This window comes from Silurus aristotelis, assembly GCF_946808225.1.
Source record: "Silurus aristotelis genome assembly, chromosome: 1".
NCBI lineage: Eukaryota > Metazoa > Chordata > Actinopteri > Siluriformes > Siluridae > Silurus > Silurus aristotelis.
Window position 1 is genome coordinate 3,113,150 of NC_139574.1, and position 16,062 is coordinate 3,129,211.

General features: G+C 41.4%; 1 protein-coding gene across 8 annotated transcripts in view; it reads left to right on the plus strand.

Annotated features, from left to right (window-relative positions):
- arhgap21a (Rho GTPase activating protein 21a) overlaps positions 1 to 14,906 on the plus strand; it is a 100,332-nt gene extending 85,426 nt beyond the window's left edge. For all 8 annotated transcript variants that reach the window (XM_083543645.1, XM_083543646.1, XM_083543647.1 and 5 more), the window contains 6 exons: positions 403 to 492; positions 626 to 751; positions 1,022 to 1,063; positions 1,756 to 1,861; positions 7,981 to 8,012; positions 9,997 to 14,906. In XM_083543645.1, the coding sequence (XP_083399771.1) occupies positions 403 to 492; positions 626 to 751; positions 1,022 to 1,063; positions 1,756 to 1,861; positions 7,981 to 8,012; positions 9,997 to 11,514 (1,914 nt within the window). In that variant the 3' untranslated portion in view covers positions 11,515 to 14,906. The remainder of the gene's footprint in view (positions 1 to 402; positions 493 to 625; positions 752 to 1,021; positions 1,064 to 1,755; positions 1,862 to 7,980; positions 8,013 to 9,996) is intronic.
- The last annotated feature ends 1,156 nt before the right edge of the window (positions 14,907 to 16,062 follow it).

Sequence of the window (16,062 nt, forward strand, 5' to 3'; positions counted from 1 at the left end):
CTCAAGGCTGCGTTAGTAAAGTCAGATTCTGATGTAGGCGAGGAGGTGATGAGGTCTGGTGTGCAGTGTTCAAATTCATTCCATATAGGCTTGGAGCTCTATAGCAGGAGAGTTTGCATTGTCATGGTGGAAAACCTTTGAGTCTCCTAGTTCAAGTGAAGGCAAGAAATGTCATGCTCCTGCTTCCAAAGACCTGTACAATTGTGTACTTCAAGCTTTGTGGTAACAGTTTGGTGAGGAACCACGTGTGAGTAAAAAAGTCAGGTGTCCCAATTATTAAGGTCAAACAACGTATATATCAGTTTAAAATGAACTCATGTTAAGAGTTTGTGTGTTGAATCTCAGACAGGTGCTTTATAAAAGTCATGTACAGTGAATATGACTTTGTTTGTGTCGTTTCAGCTTCACGAGTTGCCCGATCATCACTACGAGACGCTAAAGTTTCTCTCGGCTCACCTGAAAACTGTGGCAGAAAACTCTGAGAAGAACAAGGTAGAAAATATTTCATATTTACTTATATACTACCTTATCTACTGTATATATACATATATTTATACTGTGTGTGTGTGTGTGTGTGTGTGTGTGTGTGTGTGTGTGTGTGTGTGTGTGTGTGTGTGTGTGTTAGATGGAGCCCAGGAACCTGGCTATCGTGTTTGGCCCCACCCTGGTTCGCACGTCTGAGGATAACATGACACACATGGTCACACACATGCCTGATCAATACAAGATTGTGGAAACACTGATTCAACAGGTAAGATACACACACACACACACACACACACACACACACACACATATACATACACATATATACACAAACACACACATATATACACAAACACACATATATATACACACATATACACACATACACACACTAATATATACACACATTAGTACACACATATACACACATACACGGAATTATATACACACATATACACATATACACATATACACACATACAGTACACACAGATGTATACACACTCATGCCTGCAGTAACTTCATGTTTTTTACAGTACGATTGGTTCTTCACTGACGAGGGAGAAGAGGAACCAGAGGTGTGTAGATGCTTCAATGCTTTCTTAGATAGATAGATAGATAGATAGATAGATAGATAGATAGATAGATAGATAGATAGATAGATAGATAGACAGACAGACAGACAGACAGACAGACAGACAGACAGACAGACAGACAGACAGACAGACAGACAGACAGACAGACAGACAGACAGACAGACAGACAGAATGATGGATAGATGCGTACATTCATGGATGGATGGATGGATGGATGGATGGATGGATGGATGGACATACAAACCAATTGTTAGACACTTAGACAGACAGACAGACAGACAGACAGACAGACAGACAGACAGAATGATGGATAGATGCGTACATTCATGGATGGATGGATGGATGGATGGATGGATGGATGGATGGATGGATGGACATACAAACCAATTGTTAGACACTTAGACAGACAGACAGACAGACAGACAGACAGACAGACAGACAGACAGACAGAATGGATGGACGAACGGACGGACGGCCGGACGGATGGATTAACAAACCACTAGTTAGACAAGCATAAACTCAGACAGACAGAATGATGAACTGATATAGCGACAGATAGACAAACAGATTAACCAATAGCTAGACACTAAATGCCTACAGAAATAAATCGGTGCAGACTGACAAAATGATGCAGATAATGCCTGATCGCACTCCTTCTCTCTCTTCCTGTGCAGACGGTGGTCCAGACAGACAGTGCTGTGGAGACACAGCCCATTCCCAACATTGACCACTTACTCACCAACATCGGTCGCACCTGCGTCTCTCAGGGAGAAGTGTCAGGTAACATGTCCTATTGGCTCACAGCCTGTAGGAGGCGGAGTCTCTTATTTAAACCCTTCCACAGTGTCAGATACACTTTCTTTGCAGATGTTACAGCTGTGAGAGTAGTGAAGCATGTGTGCAAATGATGCATTAACTTTTTTCCTCACTATTTTACCTAAAGCAGTAGTATGGAGCTTTGCTGCCCCCTGGTGTGTGGTTTAGCAAGAATCTTTAATACTGTCCTATAGATGAATCTTACATTGTGGCAATTAATGCATTTTCTCATATTCTAATACAGACTCGATTTTGTCTAAAGCCTATATTTTTATTTGATTCCCAGATTGGCTAGCACTGAATTCTTACCCTGTCATAGCCTGGGAAATCTTTTGTAATCCATTCTGTAGCTATCCTGTAGATTATTATTTTGTTCTATAAAGATCTTTACATACTAGTAGAGTAGAGTACAGTAGAGTAGAGTAGAGTAGAATGAAGCAGAAAGGAATAGAGTACAGTAGAGTAGAGTAGGTGAAGTAGAGTTGAGTACAGTAGAGTAGAGTAAGTGAAGTAGAGTAGAATAGAATGGAGAAGAGTAGAGTGGAGTGGACTAGGGTGGAGTACAGCAGGTGAAGTAGAATAGAATAGAATGGAGTAGAGTAAAGTAGAGTAGAGTTGAGTTGAGTAGAGTGGAGAATGAAGTAGAGTAGAGTGGGGTGGAGTAAATTAGAGTACAGTATAGTAGGAGTAAGTAGAGTAGGTGGAATGAAGTAGAGTAGAGTACAGTAGAGTACCGAAGAAAAGGAATAAGTAGAGAAGAGTACAGTAGAGTAGAAGTAAAAAGAGTGGATTCAAGTACAGTAGGAGTAGAGTAGAGTATCGTGAGTAGAGTAGAGTAGAGTATCGTGAGTAGAGTTGAGTAGGAGTAGAGTACAGTGAGTAGAGTAGAGTACAGTAGAGTTGAGTTGAGTAAAGTAGAGTAAAGTAGAGTACAGTGAGTAGAGTAGAGTAGAGTACAGTAGGGTAGAGTTGAGTAAGAGTAGAGTGCAGTAGAGTACATTAGAGTATCGTGAGTAGAGTAGAGTACAGTAGAGTTGACTAGGAGTAGAGTAGAGTGCAGTAGAGTAGAGTACAGTAGAGTTGAGTAGGAGTAGAGTACAGTAGAGTAGGAGTAAGTAGAGTTGAGTAGGAGTAGGAAGAGTACAGTAGAGAACAGTAAAGTAGAGTAGGAGTGAGTAGAGTAGGAGTAGAGTACAGTAGAGTACAGTAGAGTAGAGTAGGAGTAAGTAGAGTTGAGTAGGAGTAGGTAGAGTACAGTAGAGTAGAGTACAGTAAAGTAGAGTTGGAGTAAGTAGAGTAGAGTAGAGTAGAGTAGGAGTAGAGTAGAGTACATTAGAGTAGAGTTGAGTAGAAGTAAGTAGAGTAGGAGTAGAGTAGAGTACAGTAGAGTTGAGTAGAAGTAAGTAGAGTAGGAGTAGAGTAGAGTACAGTTGAGTTAAGTAGGAGTAAGTAGAGTACAGTAGAGTACAGTAAAGTAGGAGTTAGTAGAGTACAGTAGAGTAGAGTTGAGTAGGAGTAGAGTACAGTAGAGTAGAGTACAGTAGAGTAAAAGTAAGTAGAGTTGAGTAGGAGTAGAGTTGAGTAGGAGTAAAGTAGAGTACAGTAGAGTAGAGTACAGAAGAGTAGACTACAGTAGAGTGGAGTAGGAGTAAGTAGAGTAGAATAGGACTAGAGTTGAGTAGGAGTAGAGTTCAGTAGAGTACAGTAGAGTAGAGTACAGTAGAGTTAAGTAGGAGTAGAGTAGAGTACAGTAGAGTACAGTACAGAAGAGTAGAGTACAGAAGAGTAGAGAAGAAGTAAGTAGAGTTGAATATTATTAGAATTGAGTAGGAGTAGAGTACAGTAGAGTTGAGTAGGAGTAGAGTAGAGTACAGTAGAGTAGGAGTAAGTAGAGTTAAGTTAGAGTAGAGTACAGTAGAGTTGAGTAGGAGTAGAGTAGAGTACAGTAGAGTTGAGTAGGAGTAGAGTAGAGTACAGTAGAGTAGAGTACAGTAGAGTAGAGTACAGTAGAGTTGAGTAGAGTTGAGTAGGAGTAGAGTAGAGTACAGTAGAGTTGAGTAGGAGTAGAGTAGAGTAGAATACAGTCGAGTAGAGTACAGTAGAGTTGAGTAGGAGTAGAGTAGTGTACAGTAGAGTAGAGTAGAGTACAGTAGAGTTGAGTACAGTAGAGTTGAGTAGGAGTAGAGTAGAGTACAGTAGAGTTGAGTAGGAGTAGAGTAGAGTAGAATACAGTCGAGTAGAGTACAGTAGAGTTGAGTAGGAGTAGAGTAGTGTACAGTAGAGTAGAGTAGAGTACAGTAGAGTTGAGTAGGAGTAGAGTAGTGTACAGTAGAGTAGAGTAGAGTACAGTAGAGTTGAGTAGGAGTAGGTAGAGTTGAGTAGGAGTAGGTAGAGTGGATTCGAGTAGAGTAGAGGAGAGCTGATTATAATAAAGTAAGGAATGGTAAGAAATAGTGTTTCCAGCATCAATCAGCGCTAAAAGTCACTCCTGAGCACATGTCTCCGCCCACATGTCTCCGCCCACATGTCCCTGACCACATGTCTCCGCCCACATGTCCCTGACTACATGTCCCTGACCTCATGTCTCTCACTAATAGTAATTTTTAAGCATTGTTGTCTAATTCTTTTAAAAAATTCACTAATGCTAAATTGTTGAAAAGATCATCCTTACTGCTGCTTTAAACAGACAGTATAAAAGTGTGGAAAACCCTGCACTGACTTTGTGTTGTGTTGTTTTTATGATATTATGCCTGGCCAAGTGATGCCTCATCTGGATATACTGTAAAGCATTAATCTTTTCAATCGTTCATCCTTTCCATGCTCGTTCCCTGCACTGAGCTTTTTCACGCTAACACGGCATAAAAAAAACGCCAGAACCCTGAAAGAGCAAGCTTGCCAAACATCTGATCCCTCTGTCCGTAGCACGGCCGTGTCGCGTCTCCTAAGGCCATTCGCAGCATTTCACACAATCCTGATCTTGACACAGGCCAGGTGGGAGGAGTCTATCACGCCGTGATGTCACTGATGGACTCGGTAATGTCCGTGATGGACAGATGGAGCTGTAGGAAGAAAGAGGACTGTTGCCCGCACTGTAGCTGCCTAATCTGCAGGAACCCTCGCTTCCTGTAAAAGGGGGGAAAAAATGGCACAAAGGAAACAGGGACGACAGAAAAAAAAAACAAGAGCGAGGGGGAATGCCTTTCTCTTGTCCCCCTTTTCTTTTTCTCTTTCTCTCTCTCTCTTTCTCTTTCCTTCCCTCTGAATGCTGACCCAATGGAGTGATGGCACGGTAATGCTCCTCTGCTCCTGAACCTTGCTCGCTTGCTCATATCATCCGTCACCACAAAGAAAGGGGTGTGCAGGGGCGGGGCTCGGCTTGCGACCGGAAAACTCCGAAAAAAACGATTCTTTCAATTTTTATTGTTTTTTAATTAACACATCTTTTTTCCGTAGCTAGCCCCCTCTCTGACTCCCCCTCTTCACTTGTCTTTTTGGTTGCTTCCATAATCATCCCTGTTGTTGCCATGCTACTGTTGTCATGACACCACCTCCAGCACTCCATCCTCTCATCTTCTTCTCTTTCTCCTCAAGTTTTTTTTCCTGTTTTTCGCCTCCTTGGTAGGTCGGTTTATGATTTCGAAGTTATAGCTTTGAGATTTCGCTGAGAATTTGTGAACATTATTAGGTTTAGAAATGTCAGGTTTGCATCTACTGCTGGATACAGTCTTGCTAAAAATCTGGATTGTGATTGGTCAGCCGCTCAGGTTTTTATTAACATCCTCATCATCTTTTCTATAGAAACAGCTCATTCTCAGGGACTCGCACAGCGGACGTGGTCTTTTTATTAAATGTATTATGTGTAGAAGTTAACGTGACAGCCTTCCCTTTGTCTTGCAAGAGATACTGGTGAGGAAAAACAGGAACATTCCACTGCATTAAGAGTGGAAGTGGTAGGTCAGTGGTTAAGATGTTGAACTTCTAATTGAATGTTTGTAAGTTCAAATCCCAGCACTACCCAACTGCCATTGCTGGACCCCTGAGCAAGGCTCCTAACTCAGTACTGTATAAATTAGACAAAATCTCAAAAAGTCACCCTGGATACAATGCCAATATTTTCAATCTGAAGGCATTAAATGTACAAGGTCTGGTTCTTAAATGGATCAAAAGTATAATTCTTGGAACTTCATCACACCATCTAGTTGTCGATTAATTTGGGACATGTTATTTATCTAAAGGAACATCTTGAGGAACCAGTGCAGTGGGGAAAAAAACTATGTTGGATGTTATATTTCTTTTTATATTTTGTGCTGTTATTATTCTTTAAGTTTTATTTATTTGTTTATTTTGTATTGTTCGTGTAACATTTGTGCTGTTTGATAGATAGATAGATAGATAGATAGATAGATAGATAGATAGATAGATAGATAGATAGATAGATAGATAGATAGATAGATAGATAGATAGATAGATAGATAGATAGATAGATAGATATTTTTTGTTGTTGTTTTTTATTATTATTATTATTAAACCCAAAATTCCTTCTTCTCTCTTTATGAATGTTCCTTTGGTAATTTCCAAATCATTAGGATAAAGTGCATGCTGCCTTAAATACCAGTCCTTCCACATCTCACATGCATGTCTTTCCTTGGTGTGTCTTGGGTCAACTTTTCCTCAACATTTAGTACCATGTTTACCCCTCCAAACAAACCTTTACTGCTTTTATGATGGTTTCCAGGCTTAATCATGGAAAACTCTTCACATTCGCTATAAGTCCAGCAGTTCCCCCACTGCTGGATGACACTCATTCTAGAACCCGTCACTGCAGAACCAAAAAGTCCAAAGGTTGAAGTTAGACCTGACCCAGTCCCTCCTATCTGGTAAAGTTCCGTAGGGGGTGTCAGATCAGATCTGAACCAAAAGTCTGGGGAGTGGAGTCAGAGCTGATCTAGCTTTCCCTATCTGGGCAGATTTAAACCAAATATCCAAGTGGAGTCATACCTGATTCAGTTTCTCCTACATGGGTGGAAAATCCAAGGGGGTAAAGTCAGACATGATAAATTCCTATTACTTGTAGGTCAGACCTGAGAAAGTTTTCCAGATCTGATCAAGTTCCTCCTACCTGGGCAGAGTTAAACTAAGAGCCAGGTGGGTGGAGCCAGACCTGATTCAGTTTCTCCTACATGGGTGGAGTTAAACCAAGAATTCATGTAGGTGAAGTCAGACTTGGGATGCTCCTATTACCTGTACAGTGTCGAAGCAAAAATTCAGGTGATTGTGTCAGATCTGGTCCAGTTTCTCCTACATGGGTGGGGTTGCACCAAAAGTCCAAGGTTGTGTAGTCAGACCTGATCCAGCTTTCCCTATCTGGGCAGATTTGAACCAAATGTCCAAGGGGTAAAGTCATACCTGATTCTGTTTCTCCCATGTGGGTGGAGGTAAACTAAAAAGCCAAAGAGGGTGAAGTCAGACTTGAGAAGCTCCTATTTCCTTTACAGGGCCAAACCAAAAATCCAGGTGATTGAGTTTCTCCTAGATAGGTGGAGTTGCACCAAAAGGGACCTGAGACAGCCTCTACATAATAGGAAGGGTCAAAATCTAGAAGAGTTAGTAGTTAAGGCTTTAGATCAGAAGGTCATGAGTTCAAAACCCAGCACCACCAAGGTATCATTGCTGTACCTCTTAGCAAGACTTTTAACCCTCAACTGCTCAGCCGCAAGTCACTTAGTTAAATGCTTTAAATGTAAACCAGAAATCCGTTTGAGTTTGAGTCAGACTTCTACTGGGCAAAACTTTAGGGGTGGAATCAGACCTGAGGCAGATCATACTACCTAGGAGGAGCTGAACTAGGGGAAATATTCTGTGTTTCATAGCACATTATGTGCTATAGGTATTCGATCAGGTCCAGATCCACCTTCTGGACTTCTGGTTATGCAGCAAGGACTATCTCCATTCATCTGCATGCACTCCATTATTTTCTTCTCTCTCAGACCCGTTATCTCATCTTACACGGTGCAGTCTTTGTGTTTGGATATGAGTGAACTGGATTTTATTTCTTTCCTCACACACTCTGTCTTCCTTCACAGATTCCCCCACTAGTGATTCTGCCAAATCGAAGGTGAGTCCGAGTCAAATTTTATTGATCCCTTTACTGAACACAGTTCACCCCCCCCCCCCCCACTCCAACACCCACCGTGTTAAACACGAGCAGCTCTGACAGACGGATCAGAATCCATTGATGTGCTTTCTGCATTCATCACGCTGGCTAAAAAGTCATGAATGCTTGCTAGACTCATGTATCTTCGGTCACAAGCGGAAGTACAAGTCAGTGCTGCTGATTATACTGTAAACATCCGCATCCAGCTTCTGATGGCTGTGTTTACATGCAGAGATTTTAACTGTAGGAATTCATCCCAGTTGTGGATATCAGATAAACTGACCAGTTTGTCGATGGGTGGGTGTTTCCATGCAGGTCACGTGTAAACTGATCCACTATGAAAATTACATAAAATGCACACATTATTCATCTGTAAAGCAGATACACTAAATAGACAAAATTTTGTGAACACCTGACCATAGGGTACTGTATGTACGTGCTTTTTTTAACATCCCATTCCACATTGAGTCCCCATTCGCCGTTATGTTACCCTCCAGTCTTCTTTGAAGATGTTCCACCAGATTTTAGAGATTTATTAGGATTCATTTCACAACAAGGATGTTAGTAAATTCAGGTACTGATGTAAGTGATGTGATGAGGCCCAGTCATCATTCACATGCATCCCAAAGGTGCTCAATAAAGTTTTGGTAAGACTTTCCACTTGATTTTGGAGTGTGCTTATGGAGATTTGATTCATTCAGCCACAAGGGTCAAGAAGGTGATGTAGGGCTAAGAAACCCATGTTTCAAGACTAGTTTTGTAAGACCATCCTCACACGTGAGTTATTCCACGAAAACAACATAATCTCACTATCGCACCCACCCTACTCGCCAGCCCCTGCGTACTTCGCCCTCTTTTGAAGATGAAGATCCAGACACCGTTGTGAAGATCCAGAGCGAATCTCAAAAGGTGCTTGACACACTTTGAGAAGAAGACTTCCAGGACACGTTTCAGAAGTGGCAGGAACACTGGAACAATATTTTGAAGGTGGTAGTGTATAAATGCAGATAAATAAAGTACTTTCTTGTAGTCATATCCTTATAGAGCTGGCCTTTTTTTGCACAAGGACATTGTCATGCCGGAACAGGATGTGGGTCTCCTAGTTCAAGTGTAAGGAAATTTTCATGCTACCTTATACATGACCTTCTATACAATTGGGTGTCCAAATTAGTGCTAGACTTGTACGGCTGGACAAGTCAGGTGTCCCAATAACTTTTGTCCATATAGTGCACTTTACTCTTCCACTGATGTTCTTGAGCACCATTCAGAAATAACATAATACCAGGTGAACTTCAGAGTATTAGATGCCATCAGACCTCACAATTATTTGAACAAGATCAGATCAAAATTTTGTTTCTATACAGTTCTGTTTTCTACACAGGACTATTTTAAGTTCATCCACTGATCCCAAAGTGAAAGTAATCAAACTTTAGGTTTTTCTAACTAAACTAAAGGTTTAGTTAGAATTAATGCTCTCTTAAAGAGTATTTGAACCCATTTGGTTCACATCAATTCTGGAGGTCTACTAGATCAGGTCCAGAAGGTCCATTTATTACTGAATGCATTATGCTGCATGTAAACACAGGTGATGTTAAACTGATAGTGTCACTGCTCATGTTGCTGGTGTGCTTTTTGAGCTCTGGCACGTTTTACTGAGACTCTTTTTCTCTTTTGATTCTGTCTTTCTTTTTTTTTGAGCTGATTTCAGAGGAGCAGGTGGAGTGGTGTTGCAATGGCCACAGCGGTTAGATCTTTGACTTCCTGCTCTTAATGCTGCTCTCAATGCTGTTGGTGCTTTAAATTTCTATCATTATTTTTTTCTTATCTTTTTGGCTTTCCCTCCTCTGTTTTGCTTTCTCTCCTTTTTCTTCTCTCTCTCTCTCTCTCTCTCTCTCTCTCTCTCTCTCTCTCTCTCTCTCTCTCTCTCTCTCTGTCTCTCTCTCAGGGTTCGTGGGGGTCTGGGAAGGACCAGTACAGCCTCGAACTGGTTTCCTCCATCTTTGCTGCAGCTAATCGCAAACGCAAGAAGCCCAAAGAGAAGCTAGCAGTTAGCAGCTCCGATGATGACCTGGATGCTGTTTTTCTTGAGAGCGAGCCGCAGAACCAAAAAGGAATAGAGCAGGATATAGCAGGGGACTCACATTATGGGAAAGAACCTGAAAAAACATTCAAGGGCCACAAAGAGCACAGGAACTCCTTTTTCATGAGGAAACCATCTTCTGGTAGTGTCTCCGAATCCCCAAAATACTCCACACTGCCCAGTCTCCGCTTCCGAACATCGCTTTCCCAAGGCTCCACATCTGAATCATCTTCACAGGTGGAGGATCTTGGTACCCTGAATCCAGGAACATCCAGATCCAGGAATCGAATAAGAATTTGGGACACTGTATCTTCATCTGCCGCAGAGCTACCTCCGACCGGTCCTGTCGGCGGATCGGCCACGGCAGAAGTGAGCTCTATTACGTCAGATTACTCCACCACTTCCTCAATGACGTTTCTGACGGGGGCGGAGTCAAGCGTGCTTAGTGCGGATTTGCAGAGTCGAGGTGGAGACGAGGCCGATGACGAGCGCAGTGAGCTGATCAGTGAAGGACGACACATGGAGACAGACAGTGAGACAGAGTTTCCTGTTTTTATCAGAAGCGCCACGACTCCCATTACCCCGTCCAAGATCGTCCCTCGGAGTGCAGATGGTACTAACGTTCCAAAACCTTTAAACCGCCATGTCCTGCCCTCACAAAGGCTCACCGCATTCTACACATCCAAGAGGCAGTCCTTGCACCAGAAGACCGACAGTGAATCGTCCTTAGAGGTCGGAGCCAGCCAAGAAGGCGATAGAATGAGCCGAAGCGAACCGAGTCGTCTGTCTCGTGTTCTGGAAGCAGTAAAAAAAGGGCGCTCCGTAGGAAGCCTCAGCTCCGCCTCTTCCTCCTCGCACAGTCAGACGGAACCAATCAAGCGCCTGAGTATCGCCGAGAGGTTGAAGTCCCACTTCCGTGTGTCTGCAGACGATATGTTCGGCATGGGGGGAAACAGAAATAGCAAGAAGAAAGAGAAACGAGTCCGTCGGAGGCACACTCTGGGTGGCCAGCGGGACTTTGGCGAACTCGCAGTTATCAACGACTGGCGTGAACAGGGCGGTACAGAGAAGGGGGCGGAGCTTTCGGACACGGAGCGCCTCAAGCTTCAAAACTCTAGAGAGATTTCCATTCAGGACTGGATCGCCCACGAGCGCTGCCATTCCGGGACATCGCGGACTGGCTCGCAGGGGTCAAAGGTCATGACTGGGGAAAGTTCGAACGATCCTGCTTCTATGCCAAGTTGCCAATCCGGTACGGATCAGTTGAACGGGGGGGAACAAAAGCGCAAAGGCAAAGCAAACCAGAACTCAGGCTCCGATGCTCACCCACATAAACTTTCCGGGGCGCAAGTTGTACGCTCCCAGTTCTACCAATGTTTATAGGAATTGTCTGCATATATATTTGTGTGTATGGGTGTGTGTAATTGTGTGTGTATGGATATGGATGTATGAAAAAATCATAGTGAATGAACAAATGAATGAACGAATGAATGAATGAATGTTCATAGAGGTACTGCACAATATTTTTTATCCTTTTAAACCCTTTTCCTCTTTTTAACAAAGGTCTATATATAAATATATATATAAATATAAATTGTATATATCTATATGTGTATAGGCTTATAAGAGGACTAACTGGAGCTAAATGTATCAGATTTGAATTGTAATCTCAATTTTATGAAGCAAAGTTGCAAAATGTTCCCTCTTGTAGCGGATTTGCCAAGACGTGTTGCCTCGGGGTCGGACGTTTGCGTCAAAAAAAAAAAAAAAGAAATTCACATCGGTGCTAATGTAGCTAGCAAACAAAACACGAAGCAGCTAGGATTAGCAGGTGATGATGCCATATTTTAGCTTCTAGGGAATACCCTTTCTGAAATGACATGTTGGTCATGATTGTGTTGTATCCTGTGGAGAAAAAAGGTGTGTTATTTTGCACTTTGTCTTTAGACACTTAAGGAAACGCAAATGCAAATATTTGAAACAAATTAGTTAGCAGTAAAATATAGAGGGGTCACAACTTCACGACTTCAGGGCTACTGAGTTCCTAGCATGTATGGAGTAGAGCAGTGGTCCCCAACCCCCGGGCCGCAGACCGGCACCGGTCCGTGGGTCAATTGGTACCGGGCCGCACAGTAAGAATACATAACTTACATTATTTCCGTTTTTATTTATCATCTGATTCTGAACTATGTTTTATTTTGGAAAATTACTGGATTCTCTCCACCACAAGTCAAGTCAAGTTTATTTGTATAGCGCTTTTCACAACAGACATTGTCTCAAAACAACTTTACAGAAATCAACAGTCAAGGTGAATGGTGTGCATTTATCCCTGATGAGCAAGCCACCAAATCTGTCTATGACTCACTCTTGATGCATGTCATGATGTTTGCCTCTGTCACATGTCTTACCTCCATCCACTAGGGGCTGCTTCGGCTGCTAACACATAATACATTACCGCTAAATTAAAATCCCCAAGCTGGCAAAATGAACAAACAACAACACAGTGGATTCACGAGTAACAGCCCCACCCCCCATTCGTGAAAGTATTGTCTGAATTTAATCCGGTCCTTGGTACAAAAAAAGGTTGGGGACCACTAGAGTAGAGCACACATATGTTATGGTTGTCTGACCTGTCAGTGGTCAAATGCAACAGGAAGCACTTATAATGAAGGACAAAACAATCCCAAACGTGTAGACCAGCAACATTTTTGCCCCAGTGTTCAGCTACAGTTGAGATCAGGTTCACATATGACACCAATCCCTCATGAATGATTTGTTGAACTCTTCTAGTCGGTATGAAGGTGATGAAAGAAACGAAGTAAACCCAATGGCTCAAAAAATGTGTTTATTTTAATGAATGAGATTCAAAAAACCTAAAAACTATAGACGCAAATATCCCACAGAAACGTCTTGGTTACTCAGCTACATTTGCGGTTAAGGTAAAATGGTTTACATTTGATGTTTATTTTTTTTCTTGGATGAAATGTTGTTCTGTAAAGGACGTCGTGGTCAAGGCTTCCTCCTGAAACCTCATCGAAATGAAGTCATTCTGCAGCATGAGATGATAGAAAGAACATACAATACAGATAGTGCCATCTTCTCCAGCATGTCTGAAGCATGTCCTCATGTCCATTTGTTAGTATGGAAGGTCACATGGTAGGCTGCAACAGAGTGCTACTCCAGGAAGTATAGTGTTCGGATAGAAAGATCTAGAAGCCACTCTTTTTAAAGCAAATCACAACACAGCGGTAGGAGTGAGGACTAGAGTTCAAATTGATCCGACACCGAATTACACCAAAACTCATCCCACATTCACACTAGCAAGTCGCTTGTTTAGCTTCGAGGCATGGCCTGTCAAGTTCTATATCTTCTGTTGAGAAATGCTCTCAGCTACACAAAACTTCCACAGCTCTACTCAAACACTAATTCACGTGTTATTCAGTTGTTTGGTTGACGCCTTCTCTTTGTGCTAGCTTCCTCAGCCTATTAGATTAACGAAGCAAGCTAAATCTTTACACCAGGGTCATGAAAAAAACAGTTCCTTTCAGGTGTTTAAATGAAAGTTCATAAACACTATATGGTCAATGTTTGTGGACACCTAACCCTAAGAATAAGGTCTCCTTCTTTTTGAATATCCAATTCAACATTAAGTGATTTAATCTCTATTCTTTATCGAGATGTTCCACCAGATGTTTTGTAGCTGCTCATTCAGAGACAAAGACATTACTACAAGGGTACGGATGTAGGTGAGGTGAGGAGGCCTGGGTGGACAATTCCAATTCAATCCAATAGGGCTGGAGATCTGTAGCAGCTTTGGACTTGAGCTTTCCAGTCCAACCCATGGAAAGCAGCTCTTATTGGAGATGAATTTGTGCACAGGAATGCATTGCCAAGCTGGACCAGGGTTGGGTCTTCTAGTTCAAGTGGAAGGAAACATATGGCTGTAAAGTTGTTCCAATACAATACTTTTGTCCCAGTAAACAGGAACTATCTGCAGGTAGGAAGTAAAGTTGTGAGTGAGGAACTGATGAAATATCACACCACTTGTGACTTCGGTTTGGTCAAAAAACGTTGCCGAAATTCATGCCGCTTGCTAGTGTGAATAACACTAAACTATGTAAAAAACTCTAAAATATAGAATATTTTAAGATTATTTTCTAAAATTCTAAAGGTCAAGTCAAGGTCAGGACTTGTTTTCTGTGCTGCGGGAAGCGCAATGAAGCAGCCAGGTGTGACACGGTAACGAACTGAGAATGAAGTCGATATATATTTCTATATTTCTCTTTAGGAATATAAAATTAGAGCCTTTATACAGGGAATACAGGAAGTGCTAAACGCTCAACCCTCACAACGTTTGTAATGAAGTGCCTCATATCTCTAATCTCTGGAACAGGAAGGTTTTTTTTTTCCTTCTTCTCGTGTTTAAAAAAACTGTTGCTCTTGTGTAATGTTGCAGATTTTCAGCACCAAACTCCGAATGTGACAGAGTATTTGTGCGCGGGAAATGTGACGGCGAAACCCAGTGCTTCCAGTCTTCATCTTTCATTCTATTACTGGTTCATTATCTAGATTTTTACATGCACATGTTGGTATACTTGGATGGTCATGGGTACAGGGCTGAGGTTTAAACAGGTTTAGGAAGTGTATGAGTGTGTATGTGTGTGTATGTGTGTGTGTGTGAGTGCATGACATGATGCATGTGTAATGACCAAAATGGAAAAAAAAGAAAAGAAAGAAGGTTAAAAACACTGGAAATAAATAGTCTTTTTTTGATACTGGTCGTGTTTTTTCTGTGGGAACTGTAATTGGGGTTTAGTCGGAGTCTGGTCAGCATTGACGTTTGACTCTGGATCAGAAAGTAATACGTTCCAATCCCAGCACCAACTGCTGGGCCCTTGAGCAAGGCCCTTAACCCCTCAAATGCTTTATCATAAGTCACAGTGGATAAGGGCTTCTACCAAATGCTGTATATGTAAATACCATGTATTTAAATGTGCCCAATTCTTCATTATCTCCTGTTTTCTGGTTACTACACAACCGAAACTCCTTAAATATCTTGGTTTTTTTTTTCATTTATCAAATCATGGCTGTTCTTTAATTATCTCATTTTTTCTCTAGTTACTTAATTGTGGACACTCCTTAATCATCTCATTCGCTTTGGTTACTAGATTAGAGACATTCTTTAATGATCTCATTCTGCCCAGTTACCAAATATTGACCACTCTTTATTATCTAATTCTGTCCAGTAACTGGTCTAATTATCTTGTTTTTCTACAATTAGCAAATTGTAGAAATTAGCCACTCTGTAATTATCTCAGTCTCCCTGTTTACTTAAATGTGGACACTCCTTAATTATCATGTTCTCTCCGATTATGAAATTGTGGTCACTCCTCAATTATCTCCTACATTACATTACTACATTATGGCAACTCCTTAATTATCTCATCCACTCTGATCACTATATTATGGCCACTTTTTGATTAACTTGTTTTCTTCACTTATGAAATCATAGCTACTTATTAATGATACCATTCTGCCATTCAGTTGCCATTTCTTCATTATCTTGTTCTGTTCAATTATCAGATCGTGGCCAGTCTTTAATTATCTCATTCTGCCGAGTTACCACATTGTGATTATACCCTAATTATCCTGTTCTCTTCAATGATCAAATCATGGAGACTCTTAAATTATCTCGTTCTGCCCAGTTACTACTTAGTGGCCATGTCCTAAATATCTTGTTTTTATGGCCACTCCTTAATTATCTTGTTTTCTCCAAAATACTAAAATTAGAACAGCAGTAAAATGTACCCAAACATTAATTCTTTTGTTACAAATAATGTGTCCACCACTCCAGTTCTGAAGCCCTGGCCACTTCTTAATTATCTCATTTGCTTATGTTTCTGAAGAATGACTACTCAATTATCTCATTTT